Source organism: Stegodyphus dumicola, chromosome 5, assembly GCF_044657685.1.
Source record: "Stegodyphus dumicola isolate Sdum_Otavi_A_Nest chromosome 5, ASM4465768v1".
In the NCBI taxonomy this organism is placed as follows: domain Eukaryota; kingdom Metazoa; phylum Arthropoda; class Arachnida; order Araneae; family Eresidae; genus Stegodyphus; species Stegodyphus dumicola.
Window position 1 is genome coordinate 233376674 of NC_140772.1, and position 20086 is coordinate 233396759.

Here is a 20086-nt window from a genome sequence, read left to right on the forward strand (position 1 = left end):
AAAATGGGCCTATTTCAGAGGCTATTTTACAGAAAAAGGTGTTGCATTTCTGTAATAATTTCAATGAATGGGACTCAGATTTCACAGCAAGTGTCGGTTGGCTTGAATGATGGAAGAAATGCCATGATATCAATCAGTTAAGTGCTTGTGGTAAAAATATATCATCGAATTTTGAAGAAATGGAAGCATTCAAGAAAATATTTTAAGAATTAATTGAATTGAAAGCCTAATGGGTAAACAGATTTTTAATTGTGATTGGTCAGACCTGAATTACAAAACGTTAGCTAGTAAAAGTCTTGCAGTCAAAACTGAAACAGCTGATCCTGGCAGTAAGTATAGTATGGAAAGGCTGACAATTTTAGCATGCAGTAATGGTACAAAAAACCTTAAAAATGGATTGGATGGTCTCAAAATTCTAGACCCTTCAGTTTCAAAAAATGCTCTTCCTGCAAAATACTGTAGTTAAAAAAAAACGCATGGATGAGCAGTGAAAATTTCAAAGACTGGTCCTTTAAGGAATTCAGTTCTTCAACAGAAAAGTTTTTTAAAAAAAATAATTTATCCAAAAAACCTGTTTTGTTTCTAGATAATGCTCCAACATACCCTGATGAAGATGAGCTTCAAGACGATGATATTAAGGTAATGATCCTGCCCCCTTCTAATGTAACTGCCATATGCCAGCCTATGGAATGAAGACAATAGGCAAAAGGATCAGGGCATTTTGGAAACGAACTACTGCAGGAAGTTACTGTCTACAGTAATAGAAGGAACTGAAAAAGGCTAGGTTATTTAATTACGGCAAAGCCTCGAGGGCTATCTGCCTAAGGGAAGGGATGCCTTCGTGGAGGGCTTTTTAAGGGAAACGGGCTCGTATACACATTACACATGGGAAAAACCACGAAAACACCCAAGCCAGCCCGTTCGCGGAACTGAAAAAGGACGCGGCATGGTTGAAAAATAGAAATACATCAATGTAAATAATGTTGCTTATTGGGCTGCAAAGAACTGAGCTGTAATATGTTATAACAACTGTGCAAATCATGAAAGAAGCTGCTAGACAATAATTAAAGTATGAAAACAGAAAGCTGAGAAGAAACCATTCTACCTTTAGGGTAATGTATCCTTGGATATGAAGATGCATCTTGAAAGGAATTTAAAGTTAGGTGAACAACATGGAAAAACTGGTGGAGGAATGAATGGTTACCCTAGTTAACTGTGATAAAAACAAAACTGAAAATCAAGACCAAGCACCAATAGCTAAGCCTCGCAGAATTTCACATAATGATGGAGTTAAGTTTCAAGAAACTGCAATAAAACATATCAAGCAACAGGAAATTACAGGAACAAACATAATGGTACTGCAAAGGTGGCAATATTTGGCAGCAAAGAAATGGAACTTGTCAAGAAAGCAAACCATGATAAAAAATTTCATTCAGTCATCACAGAAGTGAACTTCTGAAGTACTGTACATGTTAAGTTTAGACAAATCTGTCATAGCATGTTCCTTTTGTCATTTAAATTTTCCTGTTGCAAAACATGATTATTAAGCTTGTAATGTAAGATATAATTAAATATATTTTTTTTTTTTTTTTTTTCTTAAATCTGTCCATATCATCCAACATCTTCGCTTATCCCATGTTTCCCCTGCTGTGAAATTATGAAAAAAAGTTTCATACAACAAAGGTAAAATTTATTAAATCGAAATTTTGGAAAGTAAAATATACCTTTTTAATTGGAAAGTAGCAACATTAGGAGGCTGAAACACTGAAAACCTCTTTTGTGCAACTACTTTCATTTTACATTTTGGACACTTATAAGCATTTTCTTGCTCCAATATCTCAGGCTGAATGAATTTTTCTAAAGCCTTTTCCAATGTAAGCACATTTTGCTGAAATAAGGAACATAACATGAATTAACATTTCATACACTGAGCATCAACAAATAATTATCATGAATAGAATTCATCTAAAGATTATTACAACATTTTATCCAATAGTCAACATACATACTTGCCAACTATGACACTCAAAAATCAGATTTTTTTAAGAAATCAGGAGGTTTTTCACAAAATGATAAAAATATAGTTTTTAATAATGAATTAACTTTAAATAGATACTAATTCTTAAATGCAAGCAACACAAAAAAATTTTTTATTACTTGCATTCTTTAAGGAAACAAAAAAAAAAAAAAAAAAAAAAGAGAGAGAGAGAGACACTTTAATCAGTTTTCATACAAATCTTATGATTAGTGGCAGATTTTGCTTTCATATTCAGAATGTTATGAACAGTGGCAGATTCGTGCTTAGCTATAAACTTGCAGTAATCGGAAAATATTTCGTGTGTTGAGCAATTTTTTTTATTTTGAGAGAAATTTGTATCAGCTTTATGCTTATATTTTGCAGTATTATTTTGAGAACTGCCAGTTAAATTGCTGATTGGTGCAGAAATTACTTTATTTTTCTCAAACCTATTTTTAACAATGGAAATAGTAACTACACCTCCATTTACTTTAGGCATTTTATAACTTTCAATAGAGCCTTTTATCTTAACTCTCGAAGCATTTACTTCTTCTTTAAAAAATACAAGAAGGTTCCATTGATCGAGGATTTTAGATAAGCATTTCTTTAAAGACAGCCAGGGTGTACACACATATTTCAAAATTTTTCTCATTTCAGTATTATGCAGCTGTTGGAACTGTTTCAATTTTTCCTTCCTTTTAGAACTCCTTTCAAGATAATAATAAATATCAACAATGTGTTCATCCAAATTTACTGGTAAAGAATCTGCCCCTTTTTCAGCTTCTAAATTTAAGAGGTGACAGGTGCACCACATAATCTGCAAATCTGAATTTTCCTTTCTTAAGATGCCTGCAAAATCAGTCTTCAAGCCTACCATTACTGGTGCATTATCGGCACCAAGCCCTAAGCAATTATCCAAAGGGACTGCATTTTCTTTTAAACTTTTAATAATTAGCTATGCTATATTAAAGCCTGTACAATGTCCTTCTAAAGTGGGGACAGAAAGTAAACTTCACTCAATTTCTGAAGACTCTGGATTAAAAAAAGAAACAACAATTGGATACAGTTTTGAATCGGTATTATTGCTTCCATCCGCAGAGAGGCAGAACGGAGCTGTTTTAGTGCAATCAGATTTATTTTTCAAACCCATTTCTTTAACAATTGCACCTGTTTTGGTTCTTGCACTTGTATATTTCTTAGCAATTTCACTACCGGGAACCATTTTTTAAAATAAAGCTGCAGCATGATCCGATGCATTCAGTGGCAGGTTGTGACTCCAGTAAAAAGGCAGAGAACAGACATTCTGCATTAATAACTTTTTGGTCCTTTGTTTCCGAAGAAAAATTTAGTTTTTCATTTTTTTTTCAAAACAACTTGCGTTGTCCTTGTGTTTTTGTGCACACACATGATTGAGAATATCCGCCCTTCCACCATGCGAAATCGAAAAAACGCAACGACAAACAGTACACATCGCAAATTTATTATATTTCCTTGAGGAAATAATAGAAGGAAAGTCAACTGTGTACTATTTTTGAAACGTATGGGAGTATTTCACCTTTCTCGCAGACATAACAAAAGATGATAATTTCTAACACTATTTCCCAAAGGCACGTGTACTCACACAACTCAGAACAAGATGAACGAAATAACTAAAGAACATCCAAATAACAACCTTGAGCTTGCTTTGTGCTCATTGGCTAATATATGTCAGATGACACACAGTGGAGCTTGATGCCCCTTGGAGAACGACGTTTCTGGATATATTTGTATGTTCTCACTCACAAAGCAGAAATTCTCATCTGATTCGCAAGGTTTTGTTTTAGATCTAATCTAGAGAAAATTCAATTGCTTTCAGACGTCCAAAATCACTTTTTTTTTTTTTTTCATATAACGAAGTATTAAGCCAAGTTTCATAAAAATCGTGAGAAATTTTAAGAATAAGAAAAAGTTGGGAGAAATATATTATAAATCGGGTTAGCGGGAGAGCGGTCGAAAATCGGGAGAGTTGGCAACTCTGGATATATAAGAAAAGATGAAATATTAACAGTTTCGAACTAAATTCTAAAATATTTTGATTTTTAGAGGATTGAATGGCTTTGTTTGATTACAGCAAAGCACTCACAGACTATCTACCTGAGGGATGCCTTTGCAGAGAATTTTCTAAAGGAACTGGCTTGTATCCATGCTACACATAGGGAAAACCACAAAATGCCTATGCAGACTGCTTGCTTGACTGGAATCAAATCCAGGCTGAACTACCAGTATTCAGCAAATTTTATCTAGCTGCTGATGGGCCAAAATTTTGTGAGGAAGAGTACATAAAAATTGTACTTCATTGCTAAATCAAATAAATTATAAAGGAGACAGCATAAGAATTATTAGTCTACTTTTCATGGAAATCTGGTACCAAATCTCTATCCTGTTATAAAAGCAGAGTAATTTGTCATTTTGTAACAACCTATTGCACCAAATTTATCTGGAACTTCATGTCCCAGCTTTATTCAGTAGAATTAGGCACAATTTGTAATATATACACAAAAATAGACAACCAATGCATATGCATACTATAAAATGTCTGAGTACGAATTACACCCTTAATTTTGACTATTATTTCACCAGTATAAGGGTGTAAATAATGAACATACACATTTCTGTTTTCCTCAGTCTTATTTCTATATATATATATATATATTTACTAAATAAAATTGATTATATTATCTCCTGTATGGATTCACTCTTTTCAAATCATTCTACTATAATTAATCTTAGGAGATAATATAATCAATTTTATTTAGTAAATAAATTATTATTAACTTACTTTGCAGCAATTGCGCAAGTAGTACAATAACTTAATTTCTCACTAAATGAATTTAAGATCATACAGCATTATATATATATATATCTTAAATTAGCATTTATGGATAGAACCTGTGAAGTAAAGATAACCAAATGTTTATACCAATTCTTGAAGACCACAAATAAACTGGCTACTTTTCGTGGAGATGCAAATAACAGAAAGTACTGCTTATCTTTTTACAGTACGTCTGATCACTATTAAATGTATTTGAACAATTTCTTAGCAAACTTGTAATAATATATTCTTTGGCAGAAAGTGCAGCAATTAGAACACTGTAGATGCAATATAAAAGGTTATAACCACACAATACTTTTTAGTATTTATGTTTAATACTTTTAAGTATTTATGTTATATTAGCTTAAATTTACTTAATATTCAGAGAAATAAAATTCAAAGCATAATATTTGAGTTCTCAAGTAAATTTACTAAAACACTACTCAAAATTTTAGACTAAAAATCACTATCATTTTTATTTTAATATGCATGAAATAACAGTATAATATTTCTCAAAAAATTTAATCAACAAAGCTGCAATAAGTAAAATATAAAACTCCTATTTATACCTTAATATCTAAAATAAAATCCATAAAGTGATCAAATGTATTACTCTTTTCTCTGCATCTTAAGCAAGTCACTAGAAAGAAAATATTCAACATATTAGTGATAATAAGCAAAATTTATAAAATTCAACATAATTTACACCAAATTAAAAATAAAAGAATAATGAAAATATTAACTATGAAGCATATAAACTACAATAAAATATATTTAAAAAAGGTAGAAAATTAAAGACCAAAAAAACCATAGTTATTTATTTGCTTTCTTTTAACGTAAGGCTCAGCAAGTTACCTACTCAAATGAAAATATCTCCATGGAAGGGTTACTAAGGCATGTAACAAAAGGGAGTTTTTGTTATTATCTAGATCAGAGATACCCAACCTATACCTCACGAGCCATGTGACCTTTTAATGTGGCTTCAGTCGAACTTCTCAGTCTTGTAAAATCAAGTGCTACAAGAGGACAAGAAAAGTCGAATTTGTCACACAATGAAAGCCACAGCTGACCATTCTTTGCTTTTCTAGTGACTTAAGTCATGCAAGTCTCTCTCTAGACCAGGGGTCTCCAAACTACGGCCCGAGGGCCACATCCGGCCCACGGAGAGCTAGCATACTTGAAAACTCCTTTTAGAGAACATATTTTTTATAGCAAATTAAATTTAGTTTACTGAAGTATTCTAATTTTATGTTGAATAATTATTAATATGACATCTACATTGATATGGTCATGGGCTAACTACTCATAACATTGTTGTAGGCTTATTGTTATTGTTTTTGTGATAAGTTGGATAAAGAAACACAGAATTGTAATGAGTAAAGACATGTATAATATGCAGAAAACTTAAGTATATAATAACTAACAAATTATTGAAATGAATCCAACTAACATTTTATACATTTTAAATAAAAACATAACTTATAACAAGCATAATGACATATGAAATACTAATGAGATTTATGTAATTGAGATTTTCCACTGACAATAGTTTGTAGTTGTGGACTAATTTTACTTGTACCAATTATTAAGAGATTTAAGATGCTCATCAGTTAATTTAGATCTGTAAACATTTTTTGTGTACTTCATTTTGGAGAAGGTCTTCTCACACAAATAAGTAGTACCAAAAACAGAAAACAGCCCACGAGCAAATTTATGCAAATTATCAAATTGTGTCAGTGGAAGACTCTTATAAAATTCCAACAAAGATGAGTTTTGATATTTGTTCTTAATTATATCACTGCACTGTAGATCAATCATTTCCATTTGAAGTTCTGGGGCTAGGGTTTCAATGTCAGTATCAAAAGGATTCTGAAAAATCTTAATTTGATTCGCAATGGCATCAAAGTCCGAGAAACGAGTATCAAAATTTATTTTCAAAGCACTCAAAGTTTCGATTGCAAAATCAATAGGAAACTCAGTCTCAGTGGTGTGGCTGAATATTTCACATGTTTTAAAATGTGAAAAACATTTACTTCGTAGTTGTGATTGAAACAGTATCAATTTCTTCCGGAATGATTTGATATTAGTGTATAAATCAGGAAGATGCTGGTTTTCTCCTTGCAATCTCAAATTCAGTTCGTTCACATGTTTTGTCAAATCAACATAGAATGCTAACTTCCACAGCCATGCGTTGTTTTGTAATTCAGTAAGAGGGCGATGCTTTTCATTAAAAAAAAATTCGATCACTGCTCGAAGTTCAAAAAAGCGCTGAAGGACTTTCTCACAACTAAGCCAACGTACGGCAGTATGATTCATTTTCTCCAATCTCTTCAATAAATTGTCGGAGGATGAATGGTACAATGTAAGACTAATGGTTTTGAACCACCGTCATTTTCTACAGCCTTTGACACAAGAGCGACCACTCCTTTATCTTTCCCACTCATGTTTTTGCCTCCATCAGTTGTAATACATTTCAAGTTTTTCCATCGAAGGTTCTTTTGATTAATGGCCATTTCAACTCCTTTAAAAATATCTGTACCAGTAGTTGTGCCATGAATACTATACATATCAAGAAGTTCTTCTTGCTCTTCATAGCTTTTATCTACTCCTCGAATATAAATCAACACCTGAGCAGTATCTGACACATCCGTTGACTCATCCAAGGCCAAAGAAAACCACTCAACATGTCCATTTTTGTCGAACAGTTGAGAGGATATATTTTCAGTGATGTTTTCTACCCTTCGAGCCACAGTGTTTGCTGACATACTGACAGTTTTTAATAAATTTACCTTTTCAGGGCATATTTCTTCAGCTACTGCAATTATGCATTCTTTGATCATTTCTCCATCGGTGAATGGTTTTCCACGTTTTGCAATTTCAAGAGCCACACAAAAGCTGGCACGAGTTGCAGCCTCTTGTTCAGTTTTGAGTTTTGTAAATGAAGATTGCAGCGATTTCAATCCGCGCTTCATAGCTTCGAATTTTTCTGTCCGCAAACTTCCTGTATATTTTGAGTAATTTTGAAAATGTTTTGTTTCATAATGACGTTTAATGTTATATTCTTTGAGAACGGCTATGCTTTCATTGAAAACCAAACATAGCTCCTTGTTACTGGACTCAATTACGAAATACTGAATGTTCCACTGATCTTTGAATTTTCTGCATTCACTATCAATTTTTCGCTTCTTTTCCATACTACTAAATCACACACAAAAGCAACAATTCAAATCAAAATACTGTTACAAAGATGTCTTAAACTTAAACACGCACAAACACGTTTTAAGGAGGTACGCACTATTTTATTTCACAACAGTGTCATAGGAACTGACTTCTGTACGTGCTATTAGCGCCATCTGTTAGCGATAGAAGGTACTACCTATTTCCGCTTGTGTTCACCAGATGTCGTGTCACGTTACTCCTCATGGCTCGTACTCTGACTAATCTAGAAATTACAGATAATGACAGGAAAATTAATAATATGCAGTGTTGCCGTTTTGCGGACTTTAGTCCGATTTGCAGCCTTTTTTAAACGTTGCATACTTTTTCGGACTTTTTTTTCATCAGTGGACTATTTAACTTTTTACCACCGGCAACAATGATAATATGGTTTTGGCCCTCGGAACTTACTGGAGTAATAAGTATGGCCTTAAGGCTGGAAAGTTTGGAGACCCCTGCTCTAGACAGTCTTACCGAGTTTCAGTCTCCCTCTTTTTCCAGCGCCAGCTGGCAGGCATGCGAATATTTTTTTTATAGTTCTATTTTCAGGCATTCTCAACAGCCCATCTTATAATCTTTGGGTGCTGATAAAATTTATGATGTCTGGATATCCATAGTGCAGATTTCTGTTCACAATTCATGTAGATTTCTCGTTCTTCTCCAGATGCCCTCTATCTGAATACCTCCAAGAATGGTTCTCAAAATCTTTCTCTCAATGACTGCAAGTATTTTATCCTTTTCAGTCAATGTCCAGGTTCCAGCTCCATATAAAACAAACAGGTCTAATTAAACATTCGTAAACAGTCAGTTTAGTTGTTCTTTTGATTAAGTTTGATTTCAAATATTTGTTTAAACAAAAGCATTGGTTAGCAAGCATTCTGTTGTGAATTTCAGGAGATATGATTCTCTATATTAATTAGATATATAAAAAACACATTGACTTCAAATTTATATTTATCAATTCCTAAGAAAGAATGATTAAATTTGACTTAGTGCATGCAATATATTTAGTTTTTGTCTGGTTGATGATAGGGTGCATTTCAGCTGCTTTGACGTCCAATGAGAGCGATGCCCATTTGAATGCATCAAGAGTTCTAACAATGGCGTCAATATTGTCCACAAATGCAAAGATTTCAACTGATTTGCAGAAATTACCTCCCCTAGAATTTATTTTTCAACCATTCATGGTTTTTTTTGAAGAGCTAAATTAAGAAGGAGACAAGCAAAAACATCACCTATCACAAGCAATTTGTTAAAAAGAAAAAAAAAAAAAAAAAAAAAAACAGAAAATTATTCTGAATTATAGTTTGATCTGTATTAAGATAATGGCAACAAGTTTATCAAGATTTTCAGAGATGTTAAATTCCCTAATAAAATCAATACATCTTTTTCCATTAATTGAATCATTAGCAGTTTTAAAATTTGTGAATAAATGATGAATGTCAATGTCAAATTATCTGGTACTTTCTATTATTTGTTTTATACAGGTCATCGGTGAACCCTCCTTTATGGAAGACATATTGATAACTCACCAATTACAGACACTTATAACTCACCAATTATAGACACTTATAACTCACCAATTATAGACATACTTATAACTCACCAATCTGTATAGACAACTAATCTATTATAAGGAATATGAGAAAACAGTTTATAAAATGTGCAGAGTAAACTAATACCTTAATAATTTCAACCTTCCAAGATACCTCACTTTTCATAAACAAGATACATAGTACTACGTTTCTTACAAAGAATACTAGAAAACAGTTTATAAAATGAGAAGAGTAAACTATTCCATCAATAATTTGAGCATTCCAAGATCTCTCTTTTTATGAACATGACAGATGGTATTAAGTTTCCATTCTTTTGGTATTACTCCCTTCCTCCATACAAAATTCTAGTAATGGGTGTATTACACTGCCTAGTCTAGGACTTTTAATAAATTCAAATGGTATTAAATCAGGGTTTGAAGATTTTTTTCCATTTATGTATTGCTTTATTTATTTCCATCAAAGACAGTCGGGTAATATCATCCATGCTAATATTGCTATAATCAAACTCTTCATAATATGTGTCATCACTGTTGCCTAATGCAGTGGTTTTTAACCTTTTTGAGCCGCGACCCAAATTTGAGAAAAATGTTTATGTCGCGACCCAAAAAAAGTCAATATTTTTTCATTGCTTTATTTTAGAGCATATTTGTAAAAACCTTTAATCTTACAATGATGACTTATTTAACTTACAAATTTTTTATTTTTTTTTTATAATAATGAAGTTAAACAAAAGTACTTTTGATCCAAGAAAAATTTAATAAATAATCAAGTGTTTTTAATATTTTTATTGACCAAACTAAATAAATTAAAAACTTTTTAAAAATAATTGAAATTTAATCTTATAATAACATTTTATACGCTTTTAATGAGAACCTTGTGCTTGAATACATTTTGAAAGATCTGCAAACCTGGGTTGAATGATTGTCAAGGAGCACCTTAAATCTATTTCTGTATTTAACTTGTTCCGGTGGTTGTTTTTGATTACACAGAGAGCCGAAAAACCAGCCTCACACATATATGTTGTTGAAAAGGGCAATAATACTTTTAGGGCTTCTTTAACAATTATTGGCTTTTCGGTTTTTAGATTTAACCAGAAAGCACATAAAGAGTGAGTGTTTTTGTAAAAATTGTATCGAAGTGCTTGGTCACTTTGAATTTCTATTAATTGTTCTTGAAATTGATTAATATTAACAAATTCCTCATGCAAATCACTTACGTCAAAATCAAATGGCATTCGAACCCAATTATATTTAAAAACATCGTCTGCAGGAAAATACCGATCAAAGTCTGCTATTAGTTTTTCTAAATGATTGATAATAATTATCTGTATTTCAAAATCTGTGATATTAATATTCTTGTCTCCAACAAGTAAATTAAGAGTAGGAAATGAAGCAAGTTTCTTTACTTCAACCTTATTTCTCCATAATTTGAGTTTATTTTTAAAACATGTAATTTTTTCAGTTAATTCAATAATAGTATGATTACGTCCTTGCATAGACGTATTTAGATTATTTATTTCAAACAAAATATCTGCCAAATAAGCAACTTGAGTAATCCACTTCAACTCAGAGAATTTAGATGCTAATGGGTGTTTCTTTTCTCTCAAAAAAAATTCGACTTCTGTTCGCAACGATAATACTCTTTGAACAACTTTGCCCCGGGACAGCCATCTAACTTCAAAATAATATAATAAATGTTCGTATTCTGCACCAAATTCTGAACACAGTTCGCGGAAAATTCTACAGTTAAGAGCTCTTGATTTTATAAAATTGATTACCGTAACAATTTCATTCAAAACGATACTTAATTCGGGCGATAAATTTTTTGAAGCAAGATTTTGTCTATGTAAAAAACAATGAACTGATAAAATTTGTGAATTCATTTGTTTTGCTCTTGTCGAAAAACCCTTTTGAGATGCTGTCATGGCAGCTGCACCGTCGGTGCAAATACTGAAACACTGATTCCAATTTAATCCTTCTTCTTTAAAAAACGAATTGACAATGAGAAATATATCTTTACCTCTAGTTTTTGTTGACATTGATTTGCAAAATAAAAAATCCTCCTGTATATCTGTTAACCCTGGATACCGCACGTAAACCATTAGTTGAGCATCGTTACTTAAATCTGTTGTTTCATCCAGTTGAATACTAAATAAACCAGCAACTTTTATAGCAGAAATAAGTTGATTCTTAATATCAAACGACATATCATTAATTTGTAAACGAATTGTATCATTTGATAATGGTACCTTTTGTAATTTCTTTGAAATTTCATCTCCGCACATGATATGTGCCATGTCAATGGCAGCAGGTTTTATAAGTTTTTCAGCAATATTATGGGGTTTCTTTTGTCTTGCAATATGCCAAGCCACATAAAAAGAAGCAAGTGTAGCTTGTTTGGTAGAAATTAGAAAACTATTACTACTTGGTGCATCTAAACGCTGTCTTTTTAAATCGGCTTCTTTTCTTATGAAAAAAGTACGATCTTTTCCCTCAAAGGAAAAATTTTTATGTTTTGCATCAAAATGTCTTTTAAGTTTGTTCAGTTTCATCGATTCATTACTTAGTATTTCACTGCACAAGACGCATTGCGGCTTGTTCATTCCTCCATCATAAATGCAAGTAAACCCTAATTCTAAAAATGCTTCCTTGTATTCACGTTTTGCCATTTTAGGGTGATTACAATTTTACAATACGCACTGCAGCTTGATCACTCCACTTTTAATAAACAGACAAAAATTGTTTCTAAAATGCTTGTATTCACGTTTCATGATTATTACACATTCCACTGTTATTCACAACATAATACAAAGAAACGAGTTTTTGACAAAGAACTTGCAGCGGAATGCAACTTTTTTATGTAAATATCATTAATATGCAAACAGAAATTAACAGAATACAATTTTCCGTTATTACTTCTTTATTCACACGAGTTAAATCGATAATATCTGCTTACATGTTTACAACCAACGAAAATTCCCCGGTTTCTTAAAAGTCGAAGTAAAAGTAGCTGATTGAAAGCGCTTTTAATTTTTACCAAAAGGTGTCACTACCGAAGAATGACTATGTTACCTACAACCTTATTGTGTCTGCGCGCACGTAAAGCAATGGCGTGAGTATTACCAACACCTCATAGAAGAAAGCTATAAGACAGAAATTGGATGTCACTTCTAGAAGGCCATTCGCGAAGAGCGGTAAAACCAATGCATTGTTTTAGAGAATAACTTGTATTAGAAAAAAACTCTTCTAGTAGGTGTTGGTATTACTTAATTTTGTATATTAAAAGTTTTTTTTTAATTTGACTTAGCGCGACCCAAAAATATGCTTCGCGACCCAACCGCTGGCCTAATGTCATGAAATATTCATTCCTATCATCTAGAATTAATACATCTTTATGCCTATAAAATGTTAAGTGCCTTGAAAAGATTTTCTTGAAAAAAGCTCTAAGTACAAACCCACCATGATTTATGGACTCAGAACAGTAGTGGAAGAGAAATTGAAATCAGTACCCCTTAGAAATTTAATGAAAAGCCCTTCTATGATGTAAATCATGATGCAGATTTATAGTGATTTCATGTGTGTGACCTTGAATAAATATTTAAGATATAAAGAGATGTCAATTATTGTGTTCAGAAGATGGAGGGATATTACACACCTATGCTTGCATAATATCTACATCTTGGTTTTCAGTTAAAGGGAAAAACTGAACCATATATCATCCACATTAATATTTTTGCGCAGGAAAAATTACTATATACAGTCAGAAATAAGGATATGTGGACTATGATCTAGTTCTGGTCTAAGTATAATCCATGGAAACTATCAGCATAAATCAGAACATTATAAAAAATGTTTTAAAATTAACAATGTAAATACAGTGAATAAAAATGATGATTTACTGATTGGAGGGGAGGGACATTTTAAGCCATGACAGCAAAAAAAATAATGAAATTGACAGATCGTTTAGAAAACAAGAACATAGTACAAATGATAAATAGTATGTATTTGTGCACTTTCAGGATTATATAAAAAGTGAGATTTGTTTTTAATAATGTGCTAAAATTACTGGTGAACTCTTGTGCTTCCTAAATGCTTTGGCATTATTTACACTTTCATTTGCCACTTTTTTTTTTTTTTTTTTTTTTTTTTTGCATATTTTGTTCTTCAAGCTATCACAAGTTCTCCACAGGAGAATATGTGCAACTTATTGAACTTCAAAACTGAATACCCCTCGTATAGTTCGACTGTCTCATCTGCGACCATGACCGCAAACACGCATGCACCATTCAAAAAATCACTCTCAAAATAGGGTGGAAGGATGGGAACTTTCTTTCCCTTGAGCATATAAATTCTTTCTTTCTGGAGAAGAGTTTCACATCACAGCAAGTAATAATGCCCCTTTTGGATGAGTCTATGTGTTTTGGCAGAATGCTAGCCAAGGTTGCATTTGAGACGTCAAACTGTAACACCCTAGAAATTTTCAAAGAAATGTTTAGATAAAAAGATTGGCATTACACAAGCATTTATAACACTGATAGACTCATGAGTTAATGCTTGTATTTACTGGTAAAAAGATGTTGCAAGTAAAAATTTTCAGAAATAAAAAGATTTTTACCTTGACTCCTATGATAACCGCCAAAAATCTGATTTATGACAGTTGTTTCTTTACTAGCAGGATCTAGCCTTTAAAACATAAAAATGATAATGAAACTAAATTATTTGAGTAAAGCATAATTTTAGAATGAAATTCCCAATGAAAAATTTATATAAAAAGATTCCATATAAATATAGAATAGAAGTTGTAGCTATGTCTCATGATTTATTATGGTTAAAGATATTTGATAAATTTTGCAACATTTTAGAAAACTTACAATATAAATTATTTAAGCAAAATTATTTCACAAGCCTTTTAAAAGACAAGTATATAAAATTCACATAGAACTAACAAAAGCAAATTCTTTGATTAGTACATATATTGTATAACTTTGCATTTAATTTTCATTAATCACATATTTTTATACATTTAATCTTCATCAATCACGTATTTTAAATTTATCTAGGTTTCCTTAAAATTTAACTTAATTGATTTTAAAAAATTATATTAATAAAAAGTCTGAACTTAAAAATGTATTGTTTCAAGTTGGCATGGGGACTGGAGGGAAACTAATCAATCAAAAGAGACAATTTTATAGTGGATCCCTATCATAAAACTGCCGGCATAAGTTGAGCTTATGTGACAAAAATTAACTTCTAACCTGCAAAAGCAGCTTTTGTAAAGGTGCAGGCATCTCAAATATTCTAATATCTACAATATGATACATGTTTTATTTAAAAAGCTTTCTTGGAAATGAAATTTTTTTGTCATACTTGAAAATTTAAGAGATCTGCTTTAGTTGATGAAAATGAATTACAGTCAATTGTCGTTAATCTGGACTCGTCGGGACTTTGGAGATTCCGGATTATAGATCATCAGTTTAAATCTGGTAAGATGGCATGCAGAAATTATAAAATTAAAAATATGAAACCATAATTTATGAAATAAAAAATAATTATGATCTAAAGGATATCAAAAAAAAACTTAATATTTATTTACTTTATTAAACATTTCTTTCAATGCAAGTTGTTTTGTTTTATGTGATAATACTTTCTCTTTAATTCTATAAACAGACGTAATTTCTTCTTCAGTTACAAAGTTCCGCTGTTGAAGTCCTATAATTGCTGTGTCGAGAATACCGACTAATTTGTCAATCGAAATTTTTTCGTTTTCAATAACCTCTGTGTCTCTTTCTTCACTATCGGAAGCGAATTAAAATGACGAGGAATTTGATTTAAATCATATCAAAGACGAAGTACATCGAGATGAAATACTACATTTAGTAAGGAATTATAAGCCAAATAAAATAAAAACATCTGCCCTGAACATAAGGGTAGTGCTGACAGATCAACTTCCAATTCATTGCGCGCCGCGGCGTCCCCCCCCCTCGCCACAGAGCAGCGTGAAATGATAAACAGATTTCGGAATGGTTAGATAAACAAAGGAATTAATCCTTTTTTTGCAGCAATTCCACTTTTTGTTTAATGGACTTTGAAACATACTTTTGCTTTGTAGATCCTTTACATATTAGTAAATATATATCGGAAATTCTATTTCATAATCGAAAGTTCAAACTTACTTTTATAAAATTGCTCTAACAGTCTGCAAAAAATAATAAGCCGGATCCAATTCGAGGATTAAGGAACAACGCAATCTGCAACACTAACTGAATTGGATAATTTTAGCTTAGCTTATACCGTCCGTTATACATTAAATGCGCATGCGTAAACGTATTATGCGCATGCGCACATGCACATTCGCAGCCGTAAAGATCTTACGTGCATGCGTCAATGTGACGCATGAGCAGAAAGTTTGTAGCTTTGAGGTCCGGATTATAGATCATTCCGGATTATGGGTGTCTGAATTAACGACTTTTGACTGTATTTATATTCAGTGATTTCAGTTAAAACTCAAATGTATTGGAATGAGTTTTAATGCAGTAAAATGAAACATTTATTATTAATGATTATTTTAACAAAGTTATGCCGTGATATACGTTTAACCAGTTGAACTGGGACAAACTACCAATATTCAACAGCCTTATTAATTCAGCCACTGGCGGGTTCTACAGGAAAGTTGGGAATGTTTAAACCATATTAGCTTTTTTTCCTAATCAGATGATAGCAACAATTTACCTTTATCCTTTACTTAAATATGTCATAAGTGCAAAATTACTATCAAAACAACTTTGATTTGAATTATTCCCAGAAAAAAAAAAAATTAACTCCTAAAACGGAAAAAAAAACAAAATTTAGACAAAAAAGATAAAATTACTAAATCTTTTGTAAAATCAATGATTGTTGGAAGCTATGCTAATAAACAATGGTAATAAATAAAATGTACTTGTTAACGAGAGAAGCAATAATGTAACTCCTGCTGCCACCCCTCACTGAACGTTGCCCCAGAGATATTTAAAAATAATAAAAATTAATAAATTAATTAACCTATTATATGTTTTTCAGAATTTGTTACATTTAATTCAGAAGAAGAGCACCAAATTTAGAATGTTAATTCCGAGGTTGCCATTTACTATTTAAAGTAGCTATCGTATTCTGTTATATCTTACATATATATATGTAAGAAAAATAAAGAATATGTAAAAGATTAAATTAGCAGAGAAAATTAATTCCCTTCTTTATTCTAAAAATAGTAACCTTTATTTGAACTGCGTCATTTCATAAAAAATCTATGTCACATTACTCTTACATAATTCTGATCATGTTAATGAAACTAAAACAACCAATAGTAATTTTACAGCAATATTAACTGTCCAATCAAACTGTACTGAGAACCAAAACTAACTCAGTTTAAATTAAGATTTCACCCTGAACATAATGCACTTGCTTTCAAAGCTTTGGCCTAGCTGGACTGTTGTCTGTCTCCTACTTCCTTCTTGCTGCAAAGTTATCAAAAATATAAACCACTTGGATTAAGCACAATTAATGTGCCAACTTGATTGTGGCCACAACATGCTTACTGAAATAAAAGTTTAATTAAATATACCTTGACTGCCAAATTTCTTATTCCTTGTGGATCAGCGTTTCAGCATTCTCTGGCATCGAAATTCTAGCTGTTCATTGCAGATACAACCACCAACATTCTACTACAGAATTCTATTATATATATATGTGTGATGTATCAGCTTTCGTCCAGAATAAATAGATCGTTGAAGAAATATAGATGTAGTCGTAGCTTAAATTATCAGACGATAAGTTTAAAAAACAGAATCCATTCAGGAGAAATAGCAGTTACAAAATCAGATATCCGAAGTAAAAAGAATTACTAATAACTTTTTGTATGAAGTTTACTGCATCGTTGCATTAAAGAAAAGCCCTGATATTCTGCTGCGAGTCTTTTTATAGCCTCTGGAAAGGCGGAGCTTCCAAGAAATGACGTCAGCCAATCCAGTTTACTTTAAATATTTCCAGAACATTCTAAAACTGTACGTGTAGAAAAGGCGGGCAAAACAACTTGACTACGGGGCTGTGGATTTAATTCCCCGTACTTTCAAATAAGAGAACGTCGCCATTAAAAATGAGAAGAACATACAGTTAGAATTTTAAGTGTATTCTTGACTATGGAAATTTCATTATTACACATATATAATAATAATAATAATAATAATATACCTAGCGGTAATAGATGGATAATATTTAATACCAAAAATATTAGTTAACTTTAAGTGCTGATATCACCATGTGTTGCATGTTAATTTGGCACTAACGTTAACAGTCACGTTTGCTGAGCAGCACTCCTACTGCAACTGTCAAAGAAGCAATAAATAAAATGAATTCAATTCTAACTAGTTTTGATATGAGCCGGGTAAAAAATATTACATATCTGTCACTTCTTTCACCCTAAAAGGTAAAAGTGACCTACTAAATATCATAACATAATTCATGATATAAAATGGTAGCCATGGAACGAGTTGATTTAAAATCGGAGGTTACAGTTGGCGGTCAAAACCAACGACTGTGAATATAACAAAAAATAACCACATTCTGAATTACAGATGATAATAAAACTAACAAAAGCAATTCTAGGCACTAAACTGCATACATTAAAATTTGGGAATGACTCAAAATGTAGTTTAAACACACAAGGTTTAGCACCACTATACATGTGCTCAGCAACTTCCCACAGGTACTTTGAACAGATAATAAAACTTACAAAAAGATCATTTAAATATTTCAAAAATAATGCACAATTTAAGCTTTTAAAGTTGATATTTAAACAACTAAGCTCCCTTACTTAATTCCATTGTTTTGATGAAGACATGACCTCCATAAATGATCAATTACATATCTGAGGAATTCATGTGCATCTTCTTGTTGTCCAAACTGAAAATGCTTTGCTATCACTGAAATTGAAAATACACAGTAACTAAAAAATTAAAATACTTTATTTCAGAATCTTAAATACTATTAAACATACATGCTGTAAAATAAGACAAAACAGTTGTAATTAATATGTCTAAATCATTCAGGTTTTCAAATTTTAAAGGAAGAGATTTTCTAACATACATACATTTTAATCTTGGATAGACATCAACAGGTTTTATAACATCACCAGATTTACCAATAGCTCGTTTCATATGTTTCTGAAGCAAACACATCATACAAAATCCCGTGATAGTACCTTAAACAAAAAACAAAAAACAAAAACTTTATAAAGGGGGAAAATAAATAAAAGTAAGATTTCAAAAATAATGATCAAAGTTACTTCTTCACAAAAGATTGACACCCTAAAAAAGAACATACTTTTACTTAATACATGCATTTCATAGAAAAGAAAATTAAACCCTATTTAACCAAAATCTGTCTTAAGTGGATTATGAAGAAAAATAAATGATAAAGAACATACTCGTAGGAAATCACAAGGAAACAAATCTGAAGCTTTCAGATTTTATATTATGCCCAAAGGGGCATTTTTTCATTTACACAAACATACATATTTTGAGAGCATTTCGGCTAAAAATATTTAAAACCAGCACTTACAATTTCCAAAAAGAGAGTCTCGTGCATTGGAGATAAAAATGTTTTATTCTACTCTACACAGTGTTGCCATTGTTCGCATTGAAACTGTCGAGTTTTTTAATAAAAAGTTCACTAAAGTGTTTACAAAATATGAAATATATAATAAATTAATTTGAAATTCGGGATTCCAGGTGCCCATATTCAGATGGAGGACTATATTATTCAAAGTTTCATGGATCTAGGTATCATTCGTTGCTTTTTCGCAGTACAAGAAACGTATATACTTTCGTGCAGATTCTTCATTATTTAATTTCTTTAAATAAAGTACAGGGTAATAATATTTGATGGCAGCAATTTGAAAGTGATTTGATGTAAAATGCTATTTCGAGACTAACATCCATTCTGGGCTTATGCTGCTTTGGGCTAATAAAAACAATCAAGAATTTTCTCCTTTATAAAAAATGATTCAGTGAATTATGAAATGAAACTCAGAAGTGATTTTGAGTGCATCAATTACCGATAGATTATTTCAATTAAATTATGCATTACTTACTCTGAACCTTATGGCACTAAAATTTAATTCACTGTTTATATATATTACCTTACCTAAATAATAGTAAGACAAATTTTGTATCATCTTAGACTGCCCCCCCCCTATTTTAGGGTAGAAGACATTTTCGAATAATTGTACACTTTGTATAAAAAAGGGGGCAGAATTCTATATCACCCTGGTTCTACTAAGCCAATTGACGAAATTTAACTTGCATTTTTCACGTCTCAAAAGCACGACTTTCAATATACACTAGATTTATGCACAGCACTTTAAAATATAGTAAGTGCTAAGTTTCATAAAAATTGCACGAGTAGTTTCTAAAAA

The 20086-nt window shown here is 31.6% G+C and overlaps 1 protein-coding gene across 4 annotated transcripts in view; it reads right to left on the reverse strand.

Annotated features, from left to right (window-relative positions):
- The window catches only part of LOC118185966 (uncharacterized), a 91231-nt gene that overhangs the window by 33204 nt on the left and 37941 nt on the right, over positions 1-20086 (reverse strand). For all 4 annotated transcript variants that reach the window (XR_004757693.2, XM_035355940.2, XM_035355937.2 and 1 more), the window contains exons 5-9: positions 18761-18871; positions 18485-18593; positions 14255-14322; positions 5438-5508; positions 1725-1888 (exon numbers count right to left, since the gene is read on the reverse strand). Coding sequence is in view for 3 of the 4 variants with exons in the window: in XM_035355940.2 (XP_035211831.1) it covers positions 1725-1888; positions 5438-5508; positions 14255-14322; positions 18485-18593; positions 18761-18871 (523 nt within the window). In the remaining variant the exon portion in view is untranslated. The remainder of the gene's footprint in view (positions 1-1724; positions 1889-5437; positions 5509-14254; positions 14323-18484; positions 18594-18760; positions 18872-20086) is intronic.